This window comes from Xenopus tropicalis, chromosome 4 (assembly GCF_000004195.4).
Source record: "Xenopus tropicalis strain Nigerian chromosome 4, UCB_Xtro_10.0, whole genome shotgun sequence".
Taxonomy (NCBI): Eukaryota; Metazoa; Chordata; class Amphibia; order Anura; family Pipidae; genus Xenopus; species Xenopus tropicalis.
Window position 1 is genome coordinate 21,150,584 of NC_030680.2, and position 12,643 is coordinate 21,163,226.

The window sequence follows — 12,643 nt, forward strand, 5'->3', positions numbered from 1 at the left end:
CACCGAGTAGAACTGGGGAAACTCCACCTACCCCTTACCCTATGAGAGTCTCAGCTGAGGCTCACTGATCTGGCGGCAGCACCAGCAGTGGAAATCAATGGAAGATAAATCCAACTGATAAATAGGTTATACTCCTCTTTTGAGGGAAAATGGTGCTTACAAACACATTGGAAAAGGATATAGTTTGGCCCTGCAGTCATCCTGTTGACCAGTGCAAAACTAGCACAACACACATTCACTATAACATACAATACAATTTGATATCATTGTTTTTTTCCCCTAGAGATCTAAGTCGAAATAGAATTCACACGATTCATAAGGAGGCCTTCGTCACTCTGAAAGCATTGACTAATCTGTAAGTCTTTTTTGGTGGAAATGTTTTAATGCTGAATGTTTTACATATACAGTTGGTTCCTAACCAGATTAGCCCCAAGAAGCCTTATTCCTATACATGTTTACAGTATCTGTGTGAGGGTCCTGTTGATGTTCCTAGAAGTAACTTATTGCTTTCGTAATTTCAGAGACCTGAGTTTCAATGATCTCACTGCATTTCCAACTGCGGGGCTGCACGGCCTCAATCAGCTCAAGCTTACGGGGAACCCAAACTTTAAGGAAACGCTAACAGCAAAGGATCTTATTAAACTCTCGTAAGTAATCTGTGCTGAAGAGTTATAAAGCAGAAAAAAATAGATTTTATTAAAAGGACAACTAAAGCTTTATTTTAGTCTTTTATTTCCATCTGAATCTTTTTGTTTGCATAGGGTTTGAAGTTCACTACCCTTTTCACATCAGCATTATACAATAAAGGCTATATACCGTCTTTCCTTCTGAACCTTTTGATTGGACAACCCAGTGCTTGTTCAGGGGGGTACCTAGAGTTTCCAGGGCAAGTAGCAGACAGGATACTATGTCCAAGGGGAACCTAGAAGGACAGGACTTCAGGGGGCATTCTATGTTAAACTTTATATGCCTTGAGTCTGATACCCCTGAAGGATTGATGGCTACAGATGAGTTATTCTGCTTTATAAATGAAGAACAAGACATATATTTATGTATGTTAGCATCCATCTAAAAATCTGAAGATTGTTTTGCCTTAATATTTGCTTTCCCTTCTCCTGCTGCTACAGGTCTGTATCTGTTCCCTATGCATATCAATGCTGCGCCTTTTCTGCATGTAATTCCTACATGACCACAACAGTAGAAGAAGACCGGTTGAGAGCACAAAGACTATTGCTTGACCATGACAGAGGTATTTGATTTATTATAGGGATAGAGATGTCTTTGCCTTATAAAGAATGAGTAAAAACCTGCCATAAGCTGGCACTGAGGATGTTGGAAAATGGCTGGACAGTCAGTGGCCAAAGTGCACTGATCAAATCACTACACAAGCATGGCACCATCTTGCTCTGGTTGAAACATGATTAATTACATAATCAGCACCCTATTATTGTAATTTTTTTAGTCTCTATGGGTATCTCAATTCTGGCAAAGAGCCCCTGCAGGCTTGAAACATTGCTTATTGCCATTCCTGCAGTACAGGCAAATATAATCTGTTTGGGTATGCTGGTATAGTGATTACAGGTGGTGCCAGTTTTGCCCAGTACCCTTAAAGTGTGTGGTATTGGTAGGTTTCAGGGTTATCAGATGATCCCTTTGTAATCAAACAGATAGCAAATCTATATGCAGCAGGCTCCTGCAGTTCTGTATGTAGATTTTGAATAGTTGATCCATTTACCCAGTATTTTAATAAGGAGGAAGATTCAAAATTTTTTACTCTTTATTTGACAAACTTCCTGACTTATTTTGTAGCAGTTAGTTAGTAGAATGCTATGTAATCGGGTGCATTCCAAGGATAACGAGGATTAGCAAAACCACAGAGAACGGATTATAATGTGCTCTGTGATACTTAGAATCTTATTTATTTAACAGTTTGTGGGGGCCACAATGTAATAAAATTGTCAAAAAAGCAAGTGGACTGTTGGGGCAGGCTGAGGGCCCTAAAAATGCAATTGGGCAGCAGACTTCCAATAGTATAACCCTGGTTTATGTTATAACCAGGGTTATACTATGTTATATCTATGTGATAAAATCTGTAAGACAGGCTCAACGATTCTACTGTAGCACAGATATGGCTAGCTGCAAGCACTGGAAAGGAAGAATTGTATGTCATTATTTCCCCTTTCTATCTATTGTGCACAGCTGCTATGGACCCCGATTATATGGGTACAGAAGATGATAAAGAACACGTTCAAGCATTAATCCAGTGCAATCCTGCCACAGGTAAATCAAAGTTCCACTAAAAAGTAACTAAGCAATAATGAAGGAACCAGTAGTTGTGCCATTTTGCCACAGCCTCCCCTAGTTGATGGCATCTTGATCTGGTATCCTTATATAAGATAACCTCTACAGAGAGACACTATGAATGTTGTCTAGTAATATTTATTCCACTGTACTAAACTTGGTTCCTACCACTGAACTATTTTTGGATTTTATTTCTAGGACCCTTCAAACCATGCGAATATCTCCTTGGTAGCTGGATGATAAGACTCACCGTTTGGTTCATCTTCCTCCTGGCACTGATCTTCAATGTGATTGTCATTGTGACAATGTTTGCCTCCTGTTCCCAACTCACCTCTTCCAAGCTGTTTATTGGTCTGATTGCTGTCTCCAACCTTTTCATGGGGGTGTACACTGGCACCCTGACTGTCCTAGACACCATCTCATGGGGCCAGTTTGCTGAATTTGGAATATGGTGGGAGACGGGCAATGGATGTAAAGTGGCTGGGTTCCTTGCTATTTTCTCTTCTGAAAGTGCCATTTTCTTCCTGATGCTGGCTGCCATAGAGAGAAGCTTGTCAGCCAAGGACATCATTAAGAAAGAAAAGCATCAGCATTTGAGGAAATTTCAGGTCGCTTCACTTCTTGCTGTATTGTTGGCTGCTGCTGCAGGATGCCTACCGCTGTTCCACATTGGAGAGTTCTCTTCCTCTCCTCTATGCTTGCCTTTCCCTACAGGCGAAACACCTTCCTTGGGATTCACAGTAACCCTGGTCCTTCTAAATTCATTGGCATTTTTGATAATGGTTATCACCTACACCAAACTATACTGCACCATAGAGAAAGAGGATCTCTCGGAAAATGCCGAGTCCAGCATGATTAAGCACGTCGCTTGGCTCATCTTCACTAACTGCATCTTCTTCTGTCCTGTGGCCTTCTTTTCCTTTGCCCCACTGATCACTGCCATCTATATTAGTCCGGAAATTATGAAATCTGTCACGTTAATATTTTTGCCCTTGCCTGCGTGCCTCAATCCTGTCCTGTATGTATTCTTTAATCCAAAATTCAAAGAAGATTGGAAGCTGTTGAGATGGCGTTTGACCAAGAGGAGCGGTTCAGTTGCAGTTGCTACGAACTCTCAAAGGGGATGCGTGACTCAGGATTTTTACTATGACTTTGGCATGTATTCGCATCTGCAGGGGGGTAACTTTGCAGTGTGCGACTACTGCGAGTCAGTTCTTTTAAAGAACCCTCCACCTTGTAAACACTTAATAAAGTCTCATAGCTGCCCTACGCTGGCAGTCGTGCCTTGCCAACGACCTGATAATTACTGGTCCGAATTTGGTACCCAGTCTGCCCACTCGGATTGTGCAGATGAAGAGGACTCTTTTGTCTCTGACAGCTCAGACCAAGTGCAGGTCTGCGGCCGAGCCTGCTTTTACCAGAGCCGAGGTTTGCCTTTGGTCCGATATGCATATAATATACCAAGAATGAAAGACTGAATCCATTATGGCAGTTGACTCTTGTGAGGCTGGGATAGCCAGCAACTCTCTGGCCAATGTAGATCAGCAACAGCTGGAAAGCCACAGGCTTAAATATCCTCACTGTGAGGAGACCAGGACTATTCAAAGCATAACAAATGCCTTGACAAGCAAAGGAGCACTTTTTGTAAGGGACGTCACTTAATAAAAGAAGGGAAGCAGGCAAAAGACTTCTGGAGCTTCGAAACGCTTTGTGGTTGGCGGGGCGCTCAGTTTCACGTCTCTGTGGGAGCAGACAAGCTAAACGTTGCCTGAACTATGAATAATTTGTAAACCAAAATTTGTAGCTAAATGTTTTATTGTTTTTTGTTAATGATCTGTTTAAAGCAGTAGTACATGGTCGCTCTTTATTATGTATAATGTTCTTCCGTTTGCTTTGAATGTGTTTTGTTTTTGTTTGTAGGGGGATCTAAATCCAAATGAAAAACAAATGTCAACTTACTCTGGGTGCTCCACTGAGCACTTGTGCAACTTTTTAGTTGTTTCCAATCATTGCATTGCCATTACAATTATCAGGGTTTGGTTCAGTAGTTCTCAGCACCCCTTATGCTAACTAACTGTGCTTGGGAGTAGCACTTGGAGTAAGTTTAGATGAATTTTATATGTGGGGTTAGACCCCCTTTATGTATGAGTAGGATTGTGGTATGCTGACATCTTTATTGATTCTGCTGGCACCAACTTGCTCCAACAAAAAACCTATAATTGTGCATTCTGTAACTCAGGAGAATTTAATGCAGGTCCAAAAAAGGGAAATCATTTACACATTGTGTAGCCATATGATTGCTTGTCCTCCCAAAATGTGATTATTGGGAGTTAAATGAAAATTTATGCATTCCACACTTTAACGTGGAATAATAAAGAACGAGGGTCACAAGGAACCATCTATATCTAGAACGCAGCCTGCTATACTGTTGCTCTGGGTATGTCCTAGTGAGTGCAGTGGTTCATGGCTGTATTACTCGCAAGGCATTTATGAAAACCCCTATCAGTTCTAGAGCCTCCCTCATATATTTTAGACACAGAGCTAATGATAACAGATTATGAACCTTCTGCTGAAAGATGTACTACAACAACAGTTGAAGGGCTGCAAGTTGGCCGACACACAAGAACCATCATCTGAGCCTATGGGGCACAAGGCAGGTTTTCCTCTGTGGAGTCATATACCCCTACTCTGGGTAGAGACTTCATTGGCAGAGGAGTGAGTGGCCTTAAATTATAGCAATGTCTTAGGCCCATGATTCCTGCACAGACTGTTGATAATATGTGCAAGATATGGGATGGTTTATTGCGAATACTGTTTCCCTGGGTGCTTTTAAAACTCTACAGTCAGTGTTTTAAACCCTACACATTATGACCACCATTGGTTTTACCCCTAGAGTAGAAAATACTCTACAAAAAATAGGTAGACATTTAAGTGTGACATTCCATGACCAAATACTGGTGTTGCTCAATAAATCTGCAGTCCGAAACAGAACCATAGATAACTCCTAAGTTCCTCTAACTTTCTGCAAACAATTTAGCATTACTCCTCTATCCTCTTGTCAGAACGTGGAACATTCTAGTCTTCATAGGGGGAGCAGGTTTTAAAGGTGCAACCTTTGGCCCAAAGATGTTTGCCTTTCCAATAATTGCATGACAAAAGCACAAAGCCTTCTCATAAAACCCTCGCACTTTAATAAAACTCACCTTATGAAAACCAGAATGATCCATATCAGTTGGAACCTTTGATAACGCAGAGCTACTCAGATTCTTGCTTGGGGAACAGCCAAACACTTGACAATCGCTACAACTGGTAGGTAGAAAGTTATAAAATCTTATTTTATATCCAACCATTGCAGTTTCACATTCCATACCTGGCCACCAAGTTACATTTTAAAGGGTAAAAATAGAGAACTGTTTTTAATGTAAGACTGAAGCTGGCCATAAGGGGGCCAATATAAGCTGTTGTCTCAGTCCCTTAAGATCGAATTGTCAGCTTATTGGCCTGTGTATGGTGCCTACCAACAGGCCTGCCAGGGTGATATCTGGCTGAAAACCAGTTGACAGTTTTAAAAATCCCATGTCACGGAGCACATTAGTGCATTGATGCGGCCCTTTTCCATTAGGTCTCTGCAAGCCACTCTGTTGCCTTAGGATCAGTCCAGTTTGGCCTAGCACACTGTAAGCTGATGCTTTCTCCTTGTAGGGGTTAGTCCTGTCCCATGTTGCTAGTTTAAAGGAGAAGGAAAGGTAAAATAAGTGGGAGGTGCCTATGAAAGTGTGCCACCTACTTTTTCTTGCCTACTCCCAGGTGTCCCCCTGTGCTGATTTAGGGTCGGTGCCTATGCACAACTGTAATCTCTATTGCACATGTACTTGAGGGGCAGAACAACCTGGGGGCAAGGAAGAAGTTAGCATAGGTTCACGCAAAAGAACGAGTGCTAGTTGGGTTTCTTAAAGTCACTACGTGGGGCCTAATAATTTAGCACCCTTCTTTAACACCAGCTACTTTCAATAGGCCACCAACCACCCATTTGATAATTGCTAAATATCTATATATATTGATGCCATCAACCCCTTTTTATAAGCACTTAAATGCAAAATAAAATGTAAACTACAATCATGGCAGCAATTTGTTTTTAATCAATCACAATGAATGAATTTTGAGTTACAAATCTATACATTCGTTATCCTACATTGCTGGTTCTGATATCTGTTGAAAGTAACAAACTGCACAGACGAAGCACAATTCTTCCCATCAATTCACGTCCGCCCCTGCATTTGTCTGTATCTTTTTTTTTTGTCTCTAGACATTCCTGTATAACAGTGTAAGCTAGAACCGAGGATTTACAAAATGGAAGCTGTACATAATTAGCCTATTTTTGTATCTTTGTATTGTAAATTATTGGATAGAGCACAAAGTGGGAAACTAAGGCTTCAGTTTATTTTGTTGATTTTTTTTTAAAGCTACCTCTTAAAACTGTAGCAGCTGCCAGTAGCAGAATAAATTGGTTTATATACTTTTATTGCATTTGTAAATAGACCCGTGTTGTACATGGACACTGTGATAAAAAAAAAAAATATGTTGTATATCAAATTCATGGGAGGGATTTATACTTTGTATATTGTAATTTTTTTATATGACAACCCGAGAACAAGTAAAGAATTCTTTTTTGTGTGTATTTAATTGGTTTGAATTCCGGAACTGGTCTTATCAAAACTACTTTATATACCTGTGTCTGTAAAGGGCCTCTCTATACTAGATTTTCCTTGTAAATTGTGCTTAGAACAGGGTCTAGGAGCTATCCCAAAAAAAGGCTATTAGAGGCTATCTATTGGCATTTTAAAACAGAATTTGAAATGTTGTGGCCCATAAAGGGGTTGTTCACTTTTAAATAAACCTTTAGTATAATGTAGAAAGTGCTATTCTGAGTTAATTTGCAATTGGTCTTCATTGTTTTTTTATTGTGGTTTTTTTTATTATTTAGCTTTATGTTTAGCACCTCTCCCGTTTGAGATTTCAGCAGCTATCTGGTTGCTAGGGTCCAATTTAACTTAGCAACCAGGCAGTGATTTGAAAGAGAAACTTGAATATCAATAGAGGAGGCCATGCATAGAAAGATAAGTAATACAAAGCAACAACGACAATACAATTATAGCCTCACAGAGCAATTGTTTTTTTTGGCCGATGGGGTCAGTGACCCCCATTTGAAAGATGAAAAGAGTCAGAAGCAGAGGGCAAATAATTTTGAAAATTAAAGAAGAATGAAGACCAATTGAAAAGTTCAATCCAGCTGCTGAAGAATGATAGCCAAGGTGAAACTGAAAAAACTATAAAAAGGGGCTGCACACACTGAAATCAATGTGGGTGATTAACCCATTTGCCATAGTATGTGTAGCCCCATTTTATAGTTATTTCTTATCTAGAGACATGGCCGGGTATCTTGGAACTGGCAGTGCCAAACAATCTGCCATGGGTTGTTGCAGATTGTATGTAAGGTGTATATAACCATTCCACCCTAATAGCAAAGATACACAGCGATTAGTCACCACAACTTTTTTTAAAAAAAGCTCAATTAAAAGGTCACGGCAACTAACCGTAGCGGCTACTTATCACGGCTACAAAAATAGACAATGCTGATCATTTACTGATAATAGTCTCTACGTCTGTTTTAGCAGAGGCAATTCTCAGTATTGTCTATGGCAGGGGATTTTCGGGCATTTAGTAGCCATGAAAAGTAGATTCTACAAATTAGCTCCATGTCTCTTTACCTTAAAGCCGAGCAAATTGCACCTTTATCAAGAGAAAAAAATATATATATATAAATTTCCTTTTTAATACTTCCATTAGATTAATACAACAAAGTTCTGTCCTTTAAACACCTCTGTACCCCCACCTGTATTTCCAATGAAAATCTGCAGCGTCTTCAGGCCGGATAACACTGCCAACACACCTGTTCCAAGTTAAGATACGACAATACAACAATCTGTGATGGTAAAACTATACAGACTATAAACGAAGAAAGGTTATGAAACCTGCTCACCTCATGAATCATTACCTTTTCCCCTAATATAGTAATTTCCATTCCATATGTGAAATTGGGTCAGTAAAACCAAGTTACATTCAAGTTATTAAGCTCAACCTACTTGTTGGCAATACTTTCCCTTTAACATAAGCAGTGAGATAGATTGCCAGGCTGTGCATTCAGTGCAGCTGCTGACCTTACATAAAGTACTTTTGTAAATTATGAGGCTCACAGTCTGTTGTTTTGGTGTGTTTTCAGCCATGCCGACCTTGGCTTTTTTACTACTTAGTCAATGGTTAAACAGTCTATTTATTATCCATAATCTATCTGTGGCTGCCGGCCAGCTGGGCATGGTTTTGTTTACCTCTAAAGACTTGGCAATACAATGGATTTTATCCTGAGACCATTTTAATTAAACTTCTTGCAGATATCGCAAGTGTGGGTTTTTTTTTTTTTTTTGGTTTTTTTTTTTTGCATTATATATTGGTGGGACAACAAAAAAATGCAGGAAAATAAAAAATCTGTCACCATCTGTGGTCCAGTGCAATAAAGCAATGTGACATATTGGGGCCTATTTAGCTTTAGCCATTGAAATAATCTGAATAATAGAGCGAATACAGAATCCAACCCTCTGTGCCACTGGAAATTGCCAGTACGCCTGTGAAGTGTGAACCTGGAAACAGCTACTCATGGGGCACAATTTTTTGCTTTATATAGAGTTTGGATTCCGTTGGCCAGGTACTTGGATTCGGGCAAATACAAGCCTTTTTTTTTTTTTTTTGCAAGATTCGGCCGAATCAGCAGGCCCGGACTTGTGGAGAGGCCACAAAGGCCCAGGCCTAGGGCGGCACAAATTTAGGCCGCATCTAAGTGCTCCCTAATTTTGCTCCCATATGGAGCAATGGGGGCCTCTCCCCACTGCTCCGTATGGGAGTCTAAACACCCGCTTATGTGGGGGGAGGGTGGGGTGATGAATGGGGGTGGCCTCGGGGCGCCAGATAAGAAATCTGGCACTCCAAATCAGTGCATCCCTAGCAGCAATATATTCTTTGAAAAATGGAGTACAGGGGGCATTGCTGACCACAAAAACATACATGTTTGTAAAAGCAATATATATATATATATATATATATATATATATATATATATATACATACATATTATAAAAGATGCAGGAAACCTAGCTCTACTTGTAGACATTCTGAAAAACATCTGAAGTGATCATCTGCAGTTTCAGTAAATACCAATAAAAAATATGTCTTTTAGCTCTATAGGGCATAACAAAACAGGGTGATCAGACACCATCCAGTGTGCTCTCATTCTGTTCAACTGGACTAGAAGTAAACACATGGAGCACACTCGGCCAGGAAGGTTGGAAATGGTGGATATGCCTAATGGCATTAGGAAAACAAATGAAACCAGGGCCGTATTTAAGTCTGATACTGCCCTAGGCACCAGGCTTCCAACTGCCCCCTCACTGATTGTGGAAGAGATGGGTACCCCCCTGAGATCCACTGCTGGACTAAATCTGGTGTCAGACTTAATTGGGGGGTAACCCTCTTTTTCACAACCAGCACATGTGGCTAAGGGCATTTTATATACTGTAGGTACCTGAGAGCTGCCTCCATACAGTTTCCCTCCTGGTCACAGGCCCTCAGGTACCTATATAGAAATACAGCGCTGCCAGCACATCTGTCTGTCACCCATGCATGTATGAAACCAGACTGCAACTTTATACACTGTAAGTTACTGTATATGCAACAATGACTTATCTATCTATATATCTTTCTATGTCATTTTATCACAATTATATCTATATGCGCATTATGTTCTCCTTCCAATTAGATATCATATGTCCTTCTGTAGGTCACATCTTAAGGAATGGCTCCATTGGAGTAACACTATATGGTGGTACAACCAACTCAGAATCTACTGCTTTTTTCTCAGCTCCATTTGCTTTTCCCTTCCTTTAATTTCAACTTGAAGCCTGTTAAAGAATGTTCTGTTATTAGGAATGTTTCAATTACTCTTAATTTGTTATTGTTTTTAAATTATTTGCCGCCTATTCACCAAAAAAAAAAGCTATTGCTCATAAGGATACAACTGTATTGCTATCTGTACTATTTATCTTTCTATTCATGCCCTCTTCTATTAATCTTGCAGTCTCTCATTTAAACTACTGCCTGACTGCTAGGGAAATTCAACCATAGCAACCAGATAACTGCTGAAATTCCAAACTTCCTAAACAAAACACACGAAAAAATTAAATAAAAAAAGACCAAATGCAAATTCTTTCAGATTGTCTCACTGTCTACACACCATGCTATCAGCAATCAGACTGTTCCAGACCTAGTTATTGACTTCATTTTAGTTGATATTTTATATGGAATCATAGAAACCTACTCAAAACAGTATGGGGATCCATGATGGGGTCTGGACCCATGCTTTAAAGAAGAATGAAAGACATAAACTAAAGGTAGTAGGCCTGAAAGGGCCTTTACACCAATGTCCAATGTTGCCGGTTTGATGCAGCTAATGGCTGCCGCTTGGCAGGAGTATGGCAATACTGAGCATGTGCAGTTGAAGCAGATTTTACCTCTTCAGTTTTATGCTGTCATCCCCACTGCCCTTCTGTTTTTTCTTAACAGGTAATGAAAACAAGGGCAGTATTGGGGTGAGCACTAATGCAGTTTAGAGAGGTTGGTAGGCCTTTCTAGGGCTACTACCTTCTATTCTCTATGGTGTAATAATGTCAGCAATAAGAGCTAAGGTCAGCGATTTCATTTGCAGAGAATTGACTGAGGCGAAACAGTAGCTTCTAACCCTTGTTACTAATCTATTGTTCTGTTGTGGGGCTACCTTAGTAAATGGGATGTTATTCTAACACTGTATTTTCCTATTATTCTCAGGTACTTATAGAACTATCTTTATTATTACACTACCAACCAGCACTGGAGACAGGGATTGAAATGCACACTAGCAGATTTTATGTATTCAAACAGCGGCGCCAGTATGATTAGCACCTATTGTTGGCTGTCTTAGTAAATAAATCTTCCTTATACTACTGAACAAATTGTCCTAGGACACTCTATTAAAAGGAGTCTTGCGGGAAGCCTGCTTTAGAAGATTATCACATTTAATGAGAAGCAGAAGATGGATTTAGCATGCAATGTAAATCCTTGGAAGACCTTGGAGGCTACAAATATACTGTTTTAACATGTCTCTCCTGCATTGTCTGTGCTTTACTGTTTCTGATAATAACAAAATAAATGTGCCAATGGAGTCTGATTTAATATGGAATCTGTAACAAATATGTTCAGCATGGACATCAGCATGCTGTGTAATGAAACTGTAAAAGTACAGAATCCCTAAGCATCCTAACCTGGGCATGACATGATCCAGCCCCTGTCCCAAGGAGCACCTTCAACTTTGCCAATCTCCTCGGGGCTTATATACTGACACCCTCAAGCCCACCATTTTTCATTCACATGTATGAAAGTAGGGATGTAATTTACTAAGAAGGTGCATATATAACTCTGTTTCAATAAATTATAAAATAGGTCAATGGGACACCCCCTCAGACCAAGCAATTTGTATATCAGATCATGGATTTCCAATGTGACTTCTAATTTCCATATATTTCAAAGTAGGATGGTCCTTTATTTGTTATAATATTCAATATAATAATCACACTCTAAGGGCACACATTTCTCCACAGGTGTTTTTTTTATAGAGGTGCTACATGCAGTACATAGCACAAACTATGGAGCTATGGAGGTGTGTGCATATGAGCAAATCCACTAACATAGTTACATAGGGTTGAAAAAAGACCAGAGTCCATCAAGTTCAACCCTTCAACTAAATCCAGCACACACAAACCTATACTTACCTATCTATACACTCACATACAGACCCATACTGACCTATCTATACACTCACATACAGACCCATACTGACCTATCTATCCACTCACATACAGACCCATACTGACCTATCTATCCACTCACATACAGACCCACACTGACCTATCTATCCACTCACATACAGACCCATACTGACCTATCTATCCACTCACATACAGACCCATACTGACCTATCTATACACTCACATACAGACCCATACTGACCTATCTATACCCTCACATACAGACCCATACTGACCTATCTATACACTCACATACAGACCCATACTGACCTATCTATACACTCACATACAGACCCATACTGACCTATCTATCCACTCACATACAGACCCATACTGACCTATCTATACACTCAAATACAGACCCATACTGACCTATCTATACACTCACATACAGA

General features: G+C 39.9%; 1 protein-coding gene across 1 annotated transcript in view; it reads left to right on the plus strand.

Annotated features, from left to right (window-relative positions):
* lgr4 (leucine-rich repeat containing G protein-coupled receptor 4) overlaps positions 1-6,979 on the plus strand; it is an 80,289-nt gene extending 73,310 nt beyond the window's left edge. Inside the window, 5 exon segments of the mRNA NM_001126498.1 lie at positions 284-355; positions 522-647; positions 1,128-1,249; positions 2,200-2,280; positions 2,500-6,979. Of these exon segments, the coding sequence (NP_001119970.1) occupies positions 284-355; positions 522-647; positions 1,128-1,249; positions 2,200-2,280; positions 2,500-3,779 (1,681 nt within the window). The 3' untranslated portion in view covers positions 3,780-6,979.
* Positions 6,980-12,643: the final 5,664 nt, after the last annotated feature.